The 16604-nt window shown below is 37.6% G+C and overlaps 1 protein-coding gene across 2 annotated transcripts in view; it reads left to right on the forward strand.

The window, feature by feature from the left end:
- LOC145984229 (metalloprotease TIKI2-like) overlaps positions 1 to 7442 on the forward strand; it is a 52746-nt gene extending 45304 nt beyond the window's left edge. For both annotated transcript variants that reach the window (XM_083117801.1, XM_083117802.1), the window contains 3 exons: positions 845 to 935; positions 1952 to 2146; positions 3997 to 7442. In XM_083117801.1, coding sequence (XP_082973927.1) covers positions 845 to 935; positions 1952 to 2146; positions 3997 to 4162 — 452 coding nt within the window. In that variant the 3' untranslated portion in view covers positions 4163 to 7442. The remainder of the gene's footprint in view (positions 1 to 844; positions 936 to 1951; positions 2147 to 3996) is intronic.
- The last annotated feature ends 9162 nt before the right edge of the window (positions 7443 to 16604 follow it).

Consider the following 16604-nt stretch of genomic DNA (forward strand, 5'->3'; position numbering starts at 1 on the left):
GTGGCCACTTTGGAAATTCCTCTTCCACCTCACGACAGTGTCATATGACAGACAATCACCACAGACAGCCTTCATTTCATCATGAATTTGCTGGGCACTGTAATCCTAAAAATGCAGGAACTTGATCATGCTGCAGACCTCACTCTTCTCCATCTTGCAGGTTACTGACATCTACTGCCACCTGTCAAAAAAGTAAACTAACTACGAACATTTTTACACCATCATACACACAAGGATTAGTAATTATACTGGCCAAATTTCATTCACATAGCTCAATAACTTCTGGATGATAATTAAAACTTTACAATACCCCTTCATACACTGTTTCACCCATGTGGCAATATTGCCAACAAGTAATACTGCACAAAATCAGTTGCCTTTTAATTACTGCTGACATGGCAGGTACCAAATATCACCCAGAGGGTGGGGCAAAATATTACATTAAATTCTGGAGAGTACCTTTATAGAAATTTTAGAGAAAAATACAAGTGCTACAAGGATTCAACCCAGGTCTTTGTCATACCATGACAGTGCACTACCAACAGCATCAACTAAATCCAGAGTTGGCTTGGTAGCTCAGATTGTAAAGCAATGGCTGTGTATATGGGTGTGTGTGTGTCAAAACAATGTAATGAATCATATTATACATAAAATTTAACTTGTTTCTATGTAATATAAAGGTAAAAAAAAGGTAAAGTGCTCCCCTGTGCTTAGCACCATGCCATGAAGGCATATAGGGATGTTGGGGTAATATAATGTAATATAAAATTTGCAATTTAGTTCTGATTTAGAAATACTGAAGATACGATGTACATGTTTTTTTACTATCTTATTCTTATTTCAGGTCATTTAGTTGGAAATTATTCAGTACTTCATGTTTTGGAAGAAGGTGGTTTCCAGATTGAACATATTCCTCCAGAACGAAAATTAAAATGGTGAGTGCATATTTTACATTTGCTTTCTAAATACAGGGTGATGCATGAATCTCCATACATAGGTAGATACAAGTATTGTACCATGTTGTGTTCCATTCATCACTGTACTCTACGTACTACAAAATATGTTCGATATGAGAACCATGCATTTTAGTTTACTTCTCCCATGGCACAACAGCCCTTGAGAGCCAAAGCCTACATACAGACTGCCAGCCTCACTTTCACATACCTCAGCAGATGTGGGCGTTCATCCAACCTACAGTGTAATGTCTGGTAAGCATGATGAACGCCCAGTCATTGTTGTAGGTTTTCCATGACCAGGTTACACTACCCCAATTTCCTCATGATGGTAGGTGACCATTGGTCCCATACACTCACAGAAATCTCAGGAGAAAAGTTGTTACACTTTCCCTCTACGAGACTCAAACCAGCAAGTGTAACTTAACCGGAGTCCAAAGCCTGATGCCTTAGACTGCACAGCCACGGCATGGGATCACTTCTCCACATGCTCCTGCCAATCATGAAGTACATCTCTTAGCACTGGTGTTACATTAACACATGCATCCAGGAGACATGCTTTCAAGCGAGCTGTACCCCAAATATTCTCCTGGTAGACAATATTCTTAAAATAGCCCCCCAAAAAGAAATAGAGTGGTGTCAGGTCTAGTGATGGTGCAGGCCACTCAACACCACCACGTTGTCCAATTCAGGAATGCAGAAACTGGAAATCCAGCTACTCCTGCATGAGACAACATTATGAGACAGGCAACATCCAGTTGCAGTCCAGCATCCAAATTTCTTCTGATTTTCTCCCAAGAAAAACTATGCTTTCTTAATGACAGCCCCAATACTCAGATGGATTGGTGGTGATTTCTGTGATGCTAAAATCAATTGTAGGGCCTTCATTAATGGTTTAAGCTAGTCCCAGTTTATCTGGGTGTTTTAATACAGTGCACTTTCTCAACACAATGAAGTATAATTTGAGTATACATTGTACAAAATAATTTTCATTTCAGGTTTCGCAAAAAGCACAAGAATCGAGCAACAGTGCCAAAGTTCAGTTTACTTCAAGATTTTACTCCAACAAACCAAATGGATGGGGTTCCTTCTCCACGTTTTGTTGTTGAACAGCAGTCATCTCGTTACCATTTCACTCCTCCTCAGAGCCAAAGGAAGTTCAATGACCTATGGATCCGCTTAAATCCTACTAGGTATGTAAATTATTCCTCATCAGGCTTTAAATTTTTACATTATTCAAAAGCTATACGATTCTAACTTTGTTAATAACTGAAAATGCAAAAGGTTTTAGCATGAAGATATTTTTCAATATTTTACTCCATTCAGCTATGACTGGGAATGTCAAAAAATAAATGGTGTATATCTGAGTTTAAATGGCTTTCAGAATTCACAAAGAGAAAAGAATATGTAAAAATGTAAAACTTGAGCTATATTTATGAGAACCATAGTTTCGCGTCACATCAATTTCAGAATTTATAATCACATTGCTTATTTCCCCTCCATGTGGATGTTTGTGTGGAAAAATGTATTCTGACCTACATGGTTATTAGAGTATACAAGTGTCCCTGGAGCTGCATGTGTCATAAAGTGGTATTTCAAGAATCAGCCATAGGTTCCAATAGGATGAAAATGTCTTGTGACATTTCAGCACAGTATGTCTAAGGAAGTGGCGCTAGCTACAATGACACAGCATATTTGTCACTTGCTGCCAAATAACAATGAGATGCCACAGCAAGGGACCTTCCTTACAGGTGCCACAAAGATGACAGTTTCCAAGAATATCATGTACCAACCAAATAGTGTCTGAAAGATGCAACTGCAGTCCACAGAAGAGCCCATGAGACCTGGTGCAGAGAACAGGCTTGGATCTGACCAATGAAGCTGTTTTGATTAGTCCCGGCTATCTCCTAACTGATTTCATGCTGTTTCTTCATCTGGAGAACACCTCCAATGTCCTTGAATATCATAGTTTCAGTAGTTCACATGCACCCTTCCATGTTCATCAGTAAAGTGCAATGTCATTTTGCATTAATTTGTCCATCTATTTAAGGGTACAAAGAGACCTAGCATCTTGTTTATGGCTGGCAATACATGCCCTCAAAAAACAACCCTACTGGATGACTACTTGGAAAGTATGGATTACCAGTGCACACAGTGACCAGCTCAGTCTCTTAATTGAAACCCCGCTGAACATGATGTCATCCATCGCCTTGTATTCTCAAAAAAAGATTCTCCAAAAAGAAGTAGATTGCCTTCCCCTACCACCCCTTCACCTCCTGCCTCACCAAAGCCCTCTGACTCTTCAATATTACCATAGTAAACAAACCCAATTCCAAAATAACTGGCAGACTTAGCAAGCACAAATGATATTTCCTCGATCCACTGTATAACCCAGGGGTGTACAGTACAGTGAAAGGTGCATTATATTACATTTATCTATCCATAAACAAAAGATTTCAACATCACTTATCCAATCCCAAAATAAACTAACCCACCTGGCCTAGCAAAACATATCAGATATCACAACCACCAAATCAAAAAAGTGTTAAGAAGCACATAGCACACACCCTAATTGACACAAAAATCAGGGAAACACATGTCATTATGTATTTTCCCCATGAACTAAATATTGATAATGGATGATCCCACCACATTAGGCTTCTACTACTTGAGCAAATGAAACCAAGCAGTGGTAGACAACACAGCAGACAATCCAGCAACAGTTGCGCACTTAGCAGCCATCAGGATAACATTGAAGACCTAAAGTCCACTAAGCAGATAACTACAAGTTTTTATGTGGATGGCAACAGTGGTCACTGAAATTAATAAAATAAAATAATCAGGTATGCGGATATGTAAGCACATTTCAAATGTATATTAATAAACTCGTGTATTTCGTTCCATTATTTCATGACAAAAGTACCTTGTGCATTTTGAATACTCCAAAAATAAATATTACAGTGTGTAATCTTGCACATATTGTGCTTTCATTAAAAACTAAAAAATGCATGTCCCTAAGACATTTCTGGAATTTTCTTTGCAGCTCTGGCTACAATTTACCCCAGACACCCATGAAAACAGATCAGGTTGTACAAGAATCTCTGAGAGCATGGTCTAACAGTGGTCAAGCTCTCTATGCCAACTACCTCATCACTACACTATACTTGATAGGACTTTGCACATTACAGAGAGGACTTATTACTCAGTGAAGAGTATTATATTGTAATATCCATGCACATGTATTGCTATTTTGTCTGCTGTGGTAATTTATGTATAGTGTATATAATTTAGGGTAAGTTTTCTACAAACTGTAACAGGAACTTGCTAGTCAATATTCATGCAGACTTAAATCAGGACAATGGATAAATACGTAATTTTGTAAGCTAAGTTAGAATGTGTACAAATATTTTAATTAGCAATGTATTGATCATTTGTGTAATAAACAGCACATTAAATGACTGAGATTGAAGTGATGGGAAATGTTAATTTGTGAATATTGTATTTTTCTCAAACTTCAGTATTATAATGTTGCTGTTAATTATGTATTCATGTTAGCCAATTTGTTTGCTCAGTTAATGGAGATTTAGTGAAACAAAAAATTACAGGATACAGTGGAACCTTGATTTTATGTTTTTCAGGGGATCAAGCTGAAAAAACTTAAAATGTGGGAAAATGTAAAACCGAGGAAACTTTTATAACATTTCGCTATGTTAGGACCATCAAGATTGAATGTATAAAGCGGGAAAATGTAAAATCTGTGAACATAAAATCGGGGTTCCACGGTATTTCCTTCTCATTGTTAAAGTGGGACTCGCCCCTCATCATGATTGGTTCTCTCTTTATAGAGAATATTAGGACTGAGCTGGTACCACTGTAACCATGACATATATATGTATGAAATTAGTTGCTCTAATGTTCAAGCAGGACTTTTGTAGATGGTGAGAGAATGAGTGTAAGTCTGCTTGAAAATTAAAGCTACCAATTCTATGGGCATGTCAGCAACATTGGTCTAGTTATCTTGACACATATTGCTTCACTTTTAAACAAATTTAAATTTACTTTGATGTTACACATCTTTGAACCTCTAGAGATTGATTTCTTCTGATACATTTATGCATGTATAGCCCAAGAGGAAGTTTTAAAGTAGGATATGAACTTTTGATTACAGGGTAATACCATTCATCATTCTGCTACAGAGAGTCTGTGTTACTATTTCAACAAATGTAAAATTACACAGAACATGAGTGCTACATCACAAATTTACCAGTTTTAGTGTTTTTCTCTCAAATATTTTTATTCATTTATGAAAGTATCATAATGTTTCTTCATGAAATATCATTTTTAATTAAGTAAATATTTGCCATATAAATCTGCTGCAGAATTAATCTTTAATAAGTGTTGTTTTAGGGGGTGCCTCTCTTGAGTATGTATTTAATAAAGTACTCTCAACTAAAAATAGTACTTCCCTGATATTATGCAAACAGACCTGTACTAAGTTGAAACTGTGAACTGGACAAATAACTTATTGCAGTACACAAGGATGTTGAGAACCATTTGTGTGTTACAACAGCATAATTTAAGAAAAATGTTTGCTACAGGTACATAAAAAGTAGGCTCTTCAGTGTAGTCATGTATATATTTTGTAATTTTTCCTAAAGTAAATGCCTAATAATTATACTACCACAGTGAATAAGTTCGTGGACTGGCACCTTGAGTGTAGGCAGCCATGCAAAACAGCATATGCTTACACAGATCCACATTGTCCCTTATAATAATCGCCGTTGGCTGCTATCCACGTCTGCCAATGTTGGTATAACTTGGAAACACTACTGAAAAATATTGGCAGGAAAATCCTGTGTGGCTTCTCTTGTGGCGGTGATTATCTCTTCAGCTGAATGAAATCTATGCCCATGTACCTTCACTTCAAGTGGGGAAAAAGAAAGAAATCACGTGGTGCGAGATCAGGTGAGTATAGAGGGTGTGACAAAACTGTGACATGTTTACTTGCAGTTCCTCTTGGACAAGTGCAGAGCGATGCGCAGGGACATTGTCATGTAGTAACAGCCAGTTCTTCTTATCCCACAGCTCAGGACGCTTACAGCGAATTGAATCGTGTAGACGATGAAGGATCTCCTTGAAGCGGTTCTTGTTTACAGTTGCTCCTAGTGGGATGAATTCCATGTGAACAATTCCCAATGAGTCAAAAACAGTTCAAGCATCACCTTGCCTTTTGACCTGTCTTGTCGCATTCCCCCCATTATGTCGATGATGGCCATTTCCAGGTGACAGATTGTCGCTTCAGTTGCGGATCATACAGAAAACACCATGTTTTGTCTCCTGTTATGATCCAATTGAGAAACGTCCCATCGTCGTCAGCACTCCTGATCAGGTCACCGCAAATGACCATGTGATCGTCGTGTTTATCTTGCATCAGGACATGTGGCACACCATACTGGGTAACGCACTACACATTCAGGTCATCAGACAGAATTTCATGGCACGTACCATGGCTAATCCCTGCTGTGAGATCATCTACCATTTTGGTGCGGTTGTGGTTCGATCTTGCGTTCAATTCAGCTCGTTCGTGGCTGACCAGTATGCTCATCATCCTCCAAACTCTCTCTCCTCTGCACAAAGTGTTGTGCCACTTAAACACAGCATTGCAGCCCAAGGCGTTGTCACCGTACACTTGCTTCATCATCTGAAACGTTTCGCTACAGTGAATTTGCCTAATTTTTGGCATAACTTCACATTTGCTCAAACTACGACATTCTTGAGTTCCACTGCTCGCATTCAACTATCCTTCACAACAGAGACCATAGTTCTGCTTACACTGTATACATGCCACTGCCTCTTGCTGGGATGAGAGAAGAACTGACACAGTGCCATCCTGTGGTGCCACCTATCTGCTGTAGTGCACCGCAGCAACACTATGCAGCTGGTCCACAAACTTATTGACTGCACTATGTATTCTGCACAATGTAAACTGAGTAAACAACAAGATGTATCATTTGCACTATAGGTCTCACTGCTCTCACATGAATAAACTTTGTAGTATGGCTTCATAAAAATATGAGTGAAAACTCCTAAGGTAAAAGGTCTGATCTCGATATTACCCCTAGCTGCAGGTGCCCCAAACAAAACTTAAGAACACAATTGAAATATAATTTTTGATCATTGAGGATGTATTGGGTGAGAACTTTAACAGGCATCTACAAGAAAGAATTTTACTATCTTGGGCCCCTCCCTCAAAACCTTTCTGGATTTTCCAGTGATTATATATGTATTTTGTGTACCATACAGGATACCTAGATTTGGAAAATTGTATTGGGTCAGTCAGTATTGGCTCAGTTCTAGTGGAAACTATTACAAAAATATGTAGAAAGTACTTTTATAGGCATGCGTTACAAGTACAGATGAAATGTGTAACAAACGTGACTGTCAAAATCATTTGTATCTAAATGGTGGAAGAATTTTAGAATAAAATGTTTGAACTATCATTTTGTATAATCAGTATTTGTAATAAGTAATAAAAACTAGAACTGAAGAATATTTCACATTTATCATATAAACAACACTACTTTTAATACTATTTATTAACAGTTATATGGTATTCAGTATTTTTAACATAAAAGACCAGTGGCCTTGAGGTACAATGGATTCAATTTTCTCTAACAAACATGGCAGTAAAGGTGGCTGGAGCACAGTGGTGAAGCGTGGTCTTAAGAAGAAGGCAAGCAATGCAGTACTCTGAACAGGGGAGAGGGGGGGGGGGCAGTTAATAAATTATACAGCCCATTGCCCCAGTTTTTCTAGGAAAGAAAGGGCATTTTAAATAACAATAATAATATATCCCCCAACTCCTCTGTCAATGGCCATTCTTCTTATTTCAAAATTCTTGGTTACGTTATTGATATAAAATACTTGCTTTTACTTACAGCTTCCTGTACACAATTGGAAATATCCATGATTGTTTTGGTAAATTCACAACACACCAAACAAAGAGAACACTCACTTCAACCATGTGTTCTTTACACACAAATGGAAGATGTTCCGAAACTAACAGAAAAGTGATACCAACCTGGTTGTAAAAATATTGTTCACGGGAGAGTAAGAGTTTGAAGTTTAAAACTATATTAAGCTTTGAAATAATAGGTTATTATAACAGTAATAAAATGCACTGGTTCTTTTTTTTTAAATAATGTATCAAATAATAAAATAATATTTCAAGTTTGATAGCATTTAGGACATAACATTTTTGCCTTTTGCATATATCAGAAGAGAGTTTCATTACTTTCTTTACTTAAGTTTTATTGAAAAACCATTAGTTTATTGAATTTCTTTCTTTGCATTGAAACTCACGATAAATATCCTGTAAATTATTTGGTAATAGTCAACACTAGCGTAATTTGAGATGAGTGAGGCGTGAGGTAGAACAGCCAGCTGTTCTCCAAATTCCAGTGCTCTCCAATCCAGGACACCCCTGAACTAGCATTGTGCGATAAGCGAGGAGAAGCCGAAAAGCTCCAAATTTGGGGACCATACCATCACCAGAATCTACCCTTCACCATATGATACTCCAGGACGGCTCTAAGGAGACAGCCACCATGCCATGGCTCTACCCTCAGAAAAAGAAAAAGCACTTGCTTCGCCAAAATATAGTAAAATTAATACATTTACGAACGAAGAGATTTGAATCTCGTAAGCGTTCAAGCTTACGGCTGCCTCAATTCCTGCACCACATCCCCAGCTGTTCTCTCACTTCCTCTGGGCCAGCATAGTGTGGCCTATGCACAGAGGCATGCACGGAGGCATGAAAAAGTCTCGGCAGGGAACGGCGAAGGAGGTGGTAGCCATAAGACAACCAGCTGTGCCCATTTTCGGCTGGCACGATGCGAGAGCTTTCGCATTGTGTTGACATAGTTGCAAACTTCATAGAGAAGTGACTAATCCTGAATGATTTGTAATACTCGTTGGAGAAGTAATTCGCGAGAACGATACTTTCCTGCCTACTTGGCAAGAACGAACGTAATATCTTCCCCAAATTTATATAACCATTTAGATAGATGCGTCTAAGGAGCCATCCAGACGTTTTTGTTATCGATTTCTTCCTTAAGAAAAGATATATCCCTTGCTCTCACACACACAGACACTCACATGTTGCAACTGACGTTGACAATATTGTAGACATTTCTGTAAAAAAGAATTGTCTAAATATCAAGGGAATTTGCATCACCAGGGGATTTTTTACTTTAATATTTGTAAAATATCACACAGAAAATCTACAGTATAAGAATTTCACTTATAATTCAATTTCTTCCATTAAATTTTAAAAATTGTAGATCCACAGTACATTTAGCAGATAATCATATTTCAGTTGTTAGTAACACCGATTGTTAATGTACCGTCTGCTGTGCTGGGGTTGAAAATTATAAACAAAGCAAGGTGAGAATACAGTGTCTGACTTGGTGTGTCTAATTGTTCAGTGTATTTCTTTTTAGTGAAGTAAAATTGTCTGATGGTGTGTAAAAATGAGTCAGATTAGAGCATTATTACATACATTGTTTTCCAAGGTACTATACGATATTAAATTAAAAGTTAAACAACTTGGCCGTCCTATGCCAGATTTAAACATCAATTCTATTTTTTCTTTTAAAAAAAGTGGTAAGGGTGACAGGCGTCAAAATTTTAATAGTCACATTTATTTCTAGAAACTCTGGCCGACCTCCATGCACAGCATGCTACGATGCCAGGGATCATGGATTCGAATCCCAGCCTGGGCATTCTTTGTGAGTGTTCACTCATCCTTATCTTCATGATTAGCCTAAAGTAGTACAAACGCAAAGTAAAATAAACCAATCTTAGGAACTTTGAATTTTTGTCTGCAATTTTAGTAAACAAAGTTCCATTAAAATTACCTCTTTCATTAGATTTCTGACATATGCTAGCAAAAATTCTTCGATTTCTTGATCACGTTGGCACTACTCATCATACTAGCTGCCACTGCTCCAGGAGCATTGGTTTCCTGCGCAGTGGCTGCAAGCAGAGTGGTTGCTGCTTGCCAACGGGCTGCTGAAGGAGTTTGCGGCTGTAAAAGTTCGTGAAATCGAGTGTGATTGAAACTAAATAAGGCAATCAACGTTAAGCGCAATAAATAATATTTTAATTGTGCAAGCACTGGTTGTACTATATCTTCGGTTCTGCTGGAACATGATGCTGATCCCATCATGTGATTGCATATGTGGAGCCCTTAGATGTACATTTCCCTGTGGGCATTCATGGCTTGCTGCAGTGTGGAGAAGCATTACCTATAGAAACAGGATATCTTGCAACAAAAAATCATTACAAATCATACATTACAAATATTTCACCTATTATCCCTCTGTTTACGTGCTTGTAAAATTGTACTCCGTGGGAGGAAAAAATTCAAATATACCTCATTGGAAAGCTTCAAGTATCTACTTTTTAATAAGCATTATCTGAAAATTAATCTTAACTCTGTTTTCTTACTATAATAAAAAAATCACTGAAAAGTGTAGTTTTTTCTTCCAATTTTCAAGAACGGGGAACTTAACACCACACAGTTCATAATTGACTGTACATATAATTTTAAGATTTTGTGTTCTTGAAGTTTGATTATTTCTGTACCTCTGTAGAAAAAATCAAATGCATATTTTTACTAGATGCTTAAAAAATTGGCATTTTATGGAAACTTGCAAACTTGAAATGCATACTTACAAATTCAATGAAATTACAAAAAACTGTTGATATAACGCATATGATCAAATTCCAAAAGTTTAGCAGTCCCGTCCCGTCCAGTCCCGATTAGCACATATGCATAAAGTGAACTTAAAGAAGGAGTAAACAACTCCACTCAACTTTATATGAACGTAATATTCCTAATTTTCCCAGTATTATTTTATGTCTCACATTTAAACAGATATATTGAGTGCAACGATGTTCGATGAGAGATCCATCCAGTCTTCTCTGTATACAATAATAACGAACCTGCTGTGTATAGTGATTTCATAAGCAAGGGAAACAGAGCGAAGTGTGAACTAGCGATAGTAACGCATAAAAATTATATTCAAATTTTGTTCCCTTTTTCTTTACAAACCTTTTTCACTATGCTGATGTAACACCCAAACACCTCGCTGTGTACTTGACACCTTGGTTTATGTCGTGAGATGCACCCATTCATTTCTCCTCGTTGAAATATCTCTTGGCATTGACTATCATTTCTTTTGCACCACTATGATATTACCATCTTGCCATTATCATGTACAAAAAAATCACTTCACAGAACCGCTATCACTCAATACTGTATGTACGAACAAACACGCGAACTTGTGGGAGATTGACTGCCTGGAAAGAATGCACGTAAGAATTATTATGGCTATGTGGGTGTTCAGGCAATATTCATGGCAGGAATGTAAACACAGAAGTGACAAAAGAAACTTTTGGCATCTGTACAATGCTTTCCTTTGCGCAACACATTGTTTCGGCTCATTTCCCATGTCAAAGCTGCTTGGATGCGAAGTTTAAAGGACAAGTGGAAACGCTTGGCAACAATGCTCACTTGCTCTTAGCAATGATGTGAATCACATTGGAACCAGTTTCCAAGAAAGACAATTCGCTCAGTTGTTTTCAATTCGCAAAGTGTGAAAGAATGAGATATGGAAATTTGATTTTTATTCCACGGCTATCATTTTGATGCATTTCGTGACCATTGCACTGACCATTTCCGAGATTGAAACACCATAATTAATCATTAATTGTGGCTGTTCCACAGCTGATACTACCATTATATTTTGCTGAGATATTTCCACATAACCAAGCTTTAATCACAAAAAAATCATATTTTTACGATGGTTTTACATGAAGCTACATACAATTGAATTTGACTAATGTAAAAATTACACGAAAAAACTACACTTTTACAAAAAATTTTGTCTGAATAGAAAACTTCATCTTGCTTTTGTCTAAAAGCAGACACTTTTAGCTTTCCAATGAGCTATATTCGACTTTTTTCCTCCCAAGGAGTACAGTTTTACAAGCACGCAAACCGAGGGCTCAATATTTTTGGCACGGATAGTAGGTGACAATGTGAGAGTTGGTGTGCACTGTTCCGTGACAGATTGTAATGTAGGATCATACTAGAACAGCAACTTAGTTGAGATTTTGATGAATACTTTCAACGTCAGTCGTGAATATATAGCGTTCTACCATACCAGGGGTCTCGGGTTCAAATTCCAGCCTGGGCATGGGTGTTCTTTGCGAGTGTCCCTTCATCAATTTTCTCATATCATCACTCATCCTTGTCTTCGTGATTAGCCAAACATGGCAGAAAAGTGAAGTAAAATAAATTAAATCAATCAATCATGAATATATTGATAGCATGGGGTGTTCAAAGTTGAACTATTTTACTGCTCATGTTACTTTTCTACAGTGCGGCTCACAGTTGAGTTGTCCGCGAAGTGGCAGCCAGCATGCCAGGTGATGGGAGTGCATCTGCCAGCATTAAGACCCACAGCTTTACACTGACTTTGACACTGGATGCATCAGTGCTTCAGTATCCAGATAGCTGGTGTCCAGTTTTCACGTGTTAGTGAAACTAAAACACTTGTTAACACCTTAACACTTCACAAACACATGCAAACTGGACACCTGCTATCTGGATACTGAAGTACTGACACGTCCAATGCCAAAGTCAGCATAAAGCTGTGGGACTAAGTGCCAGCAGACGCACCCCCACCACCCGGCATGCTGGCCTCAGCTCCGTGGACAACTCGACCGTGAGTCGCATTGTAGTTTCATGCCATTGATGAGAATGGAGAATGGTTGCAAAATATGATGGTACGTGGGTTGGAGATTTAATAGTGGCAACTATTTATTTACAAATGACACAAAAGAGATGCCTCTGTGAAACTTTTACAGCCCTTCAGTGAAGTCACCAGCATTGTGTACAACCAATTCCCAGCAACGTGGAAGTTGTAGTGTACCTGTAGCAGCACCTGTTCTGTTGACTGTTCAAATGGAGCAGTCTATTGCCTAAGAATCTCTGGAACACTTTGGAAGTGAATGCCACGAAGTGGTTCCTTCATCTTAGGGATCAAATCTAAGTCACAGGGGCTTAAGTCCAGGGAGTATGGGATGGTAGAGCACCTGCAAGCTCCATCGAGCTAACAAATCAGCCACAGGTTGCGCTACATGCGACCGAACATTGTCCTGCAAAATGATGGGAGAATTCAGCAGAAAGTGTCGCCTCTTCTTTCGTAAAGCAGGTTGCAGGTTATGTTCCAAAAATGAACAGTAATACTGCGCATTGACGGTCTGTCCTTGAGGTATGGTATGTGTTAAGATAACACCATCACAGTCGTACACGAGAATCACCATAACTTTCACATTAGTGGGGTTCCGACTACATAACTTTAGACCGCCAACTCAAACAATACTCTATTCCTCTCATCACTGCGCATGTGCCGAGTGTTGGAAGGAAGAGTCCATTTACTGGGAGGTAGGTTAGGTATCAAACTAACATGTGGTATAAGCAAAAAGCACCGGTTCCTTTTCATGGCGCACATACATCAGTGTTGTCACTATTAAATCTCCAACCCACATATAATCTAAGCTCTTGCAGGAAGCACTCTCTAACATGTATCACTAACTGCTAGACCAGTAGCTGTGTCACTCATCTAATGTAATAAGTTCTGGTACATTTCAAACAGCAAGTTCCACTGAAACTGACGAGCAGTGCACTTTCAATGCCCTTAGAATGAAGCAAATTATTATATCTGTAGATTAGAACAGTATTTTGCAGTAAATGGACACAAATCGTTAGGACACAACAATCCAACAGAAAATATACACTATTATGTTTCTCCAAAACTAACTGCTTCTTTGTTAGTTATCACGAAATATGTAATCTCCCTACTTTAGGTGTAATGCCTGTTAAGGATATGGCTCTGATGATCTTTCTTTGAGCTGCAAAAAATTTTAACATCCAGCACAAGAAAAGCTGGTTAACACTCTTGCCTTTCATGTGAACAATCCTGAGTTTAATCCATTCTTGATAATTTTTTTAAAAAAAAGTATCTGTAGTGGTCAATAAGGAGATAAAATCCAATGTTTCAACCGTACATACAAGGATCTTCCAGGAAAGTGAAAAGGAGGATTTTAGAAGCTGGGGAACATGGAAGGCATTTGATGGTATGCAAAGATGATCCTCATTTGTAGAATGGAAATGAATTTATGAACTAAATGACTGCTGCAAGTATTTTCTTGTTTGTGTGCTTTATCAACACGATCGTAGCAACATCAAAACTTAGCCAAGAATTTTAATCCCTAATGGGGACTAAAATGTGTCAACCCAGCATTGTGATCATAATTGAGGATAGTGGTAGGTTCTGGTCTAGAAAACCAGATAATGGCAGCCGTGGGATTCAATACACTAGCCATGGAAAACAGCTTAGCAGACGTTTGATTTAAAAGGCATGAGAGTATATCAGTAAAATTGATAATAAATTGACAAATGTGATAAATTCGTATCAGTTTCATTAGCTAGTACATACTTACATTAAAATTATATGTGTCTACAACTGACAAATATCATTCATAAAATTTTTATGAATAAAGTTAAGGAATTGTGTGTGTAGTACTTTACCTCCTCATGGTGAGTTCTTTGTAGTTTTCATCAAACTTGTTGAAATTTATATAACCTGTGAGGGCCAGGCTTACCTATGACTGTGGGCCTCACTCCCATCTGCTGGGGTGGTAGATCATTAGAGGCACATATTTTTGGTAAATAAAAAAAAGCTAAATTTCGGTACAAAAACTGAGTCAATTTCGGGTTCAAAACTGGTAAATAATATAAAATATCGGTGAAAAAATGGATGAAAAGTGGTATATAAAAAGACATATTGGTTTTAAAATTGTGAATATAATCCTAAATTTGATTTAAAAACTACATTTATTCCACAGAATTAACATTTCACTTCTAATAGCACATTTATGTAGTTATCAGAGTATTAAGTTTATTTCTGTGTAAAGGAGTCCATTTTTGCTTCTCCAATATTAACAGCAGAATTAACCAATTTTCCGGGAATTGCATAACTCTCAGGATAATTCAGACCTCAGAAGGTGTCGCGTCGGTGAATAAACCCTGAATTTCGTTTTTAAGAGTTAATTTCGCTTTTTGCAGTTCATCACATTATTTCGTGACAAAATATGGTCACAAAATGCATCTCACACCTTTCAAAAACATAAAAAATTAACACTACAATGTGTTTTTTCAAATTTCGTTTTTTCGTCAAAAACGAAATATGCATGCCCCTATAGATCATCCAACCAGTTATGGGTTGATCAGCATGACAAACCCCCAGATATTGTTGTAGGTTTCCATGACCAGGTTACACTACTCATTCATAGCTCCCCAATTTCCTCACGACGGTGGGTGGCCACCAGTCCCATAAACAGGCTGAAATCTCACGAGAAAAGTTGTTATGCTTCCCCCAGGAGACTCAAACCTGTGAGCATACCGTAGCCAGAGCCCATGACGCTTTAGACAGCACAGCCATGGTGCATGAAATGATGGAATATTTCACAAACTATAATAAAACTTTAACTACTAGATCAACTCTATTTAATATTAACTTTAGCTAGTTGAATAAAGGCAAAAATAAAAGGGTTTAAAAATTATTAATTTTGCATTTACGTTAGGGCTGAACAGATATCGGTCAATGCTAGTGGTGTCAGTAACAAAGTAGCTGTTGGAATTTACCAATACTGGCTGATACTTTTCTGGTGTTTTGCTCTTTCATCGGGTCCACAAAAATGCTGCGTGACACTTCTGCAGCATCTAATTATCTTGGAAATTATGCAAAATTCAGAGTTTATTTTTATTTTGTGCCAGTTTTGTGTTAAACAAAACTCTTGGTAAATTGCGGCATACAGTTGGAGTGGAATATTTACACACTAATATTAATCAATATGTTGAACAACTTCTGATTATTACAATTTTCAAGCACCAGTATTGGTGGGAATTGGTAAGAGTATCAGCTCATTTCTAATTTATATTTTTCTAATTTCCAGATTCTTATGCAGGTGAAAGCTACATACAAATGACACAATTAGTTTCAGTTAATCTTATTAAACATCGTCTAATTTTAATTATTAAAAAAAAATTCTAGTTGCAACAACTGCTCTGCCAAGTGCCTCTGGTTGATGCATGGTCATTGCATCGATTCCCATCGCTGTTGTTTTCTGGCCTTCAAGTAGCTTCCCAAATGCCCTCACATTGCTGGATCAACACTGAAATTTGAGAGGGATCAAACTAAACATTCAATGAAAGGCAATAGCTCGAACAATTTGGCTAAGTGGGAGATTTATTTCACCTGTACCAGGATCAAATTAAAAAAGAAATAAATTCAAATTTTATGATTATCAAGAAAAAATGTAGGTCAATTCCATGGCTGAAGACATCAGCTTAGGCTTTCACGTTTTAATTCCTTAGTTTTAATACACTATACCAGCCTCAACCATTGACACATACATACATACCCCTGTCTCAAGATGAAAGTTGACTATTTTTACAAGTGTTTCTTTCTCACAGAAATTCTTTCCAACACAACGAAATGTAAAAGTGTATTGGTT

The sequence above is a fragment of the Lepisma saccharinum genome, chromosome 2 (assembly GCF_977018435.1).
Source record: "Lepisma saccharinum chromosome 2, izLepSacc3.1, whole genome shotgun sequence".
In the NCBI taxonomy this organism is placed as follows: domain Eukaryota; kingdom Metazoa; phylum Arthropoda; class Insecta; order Zygentoma; family Lepismatidae; genus Lepisma; species Lepisma saccharinum.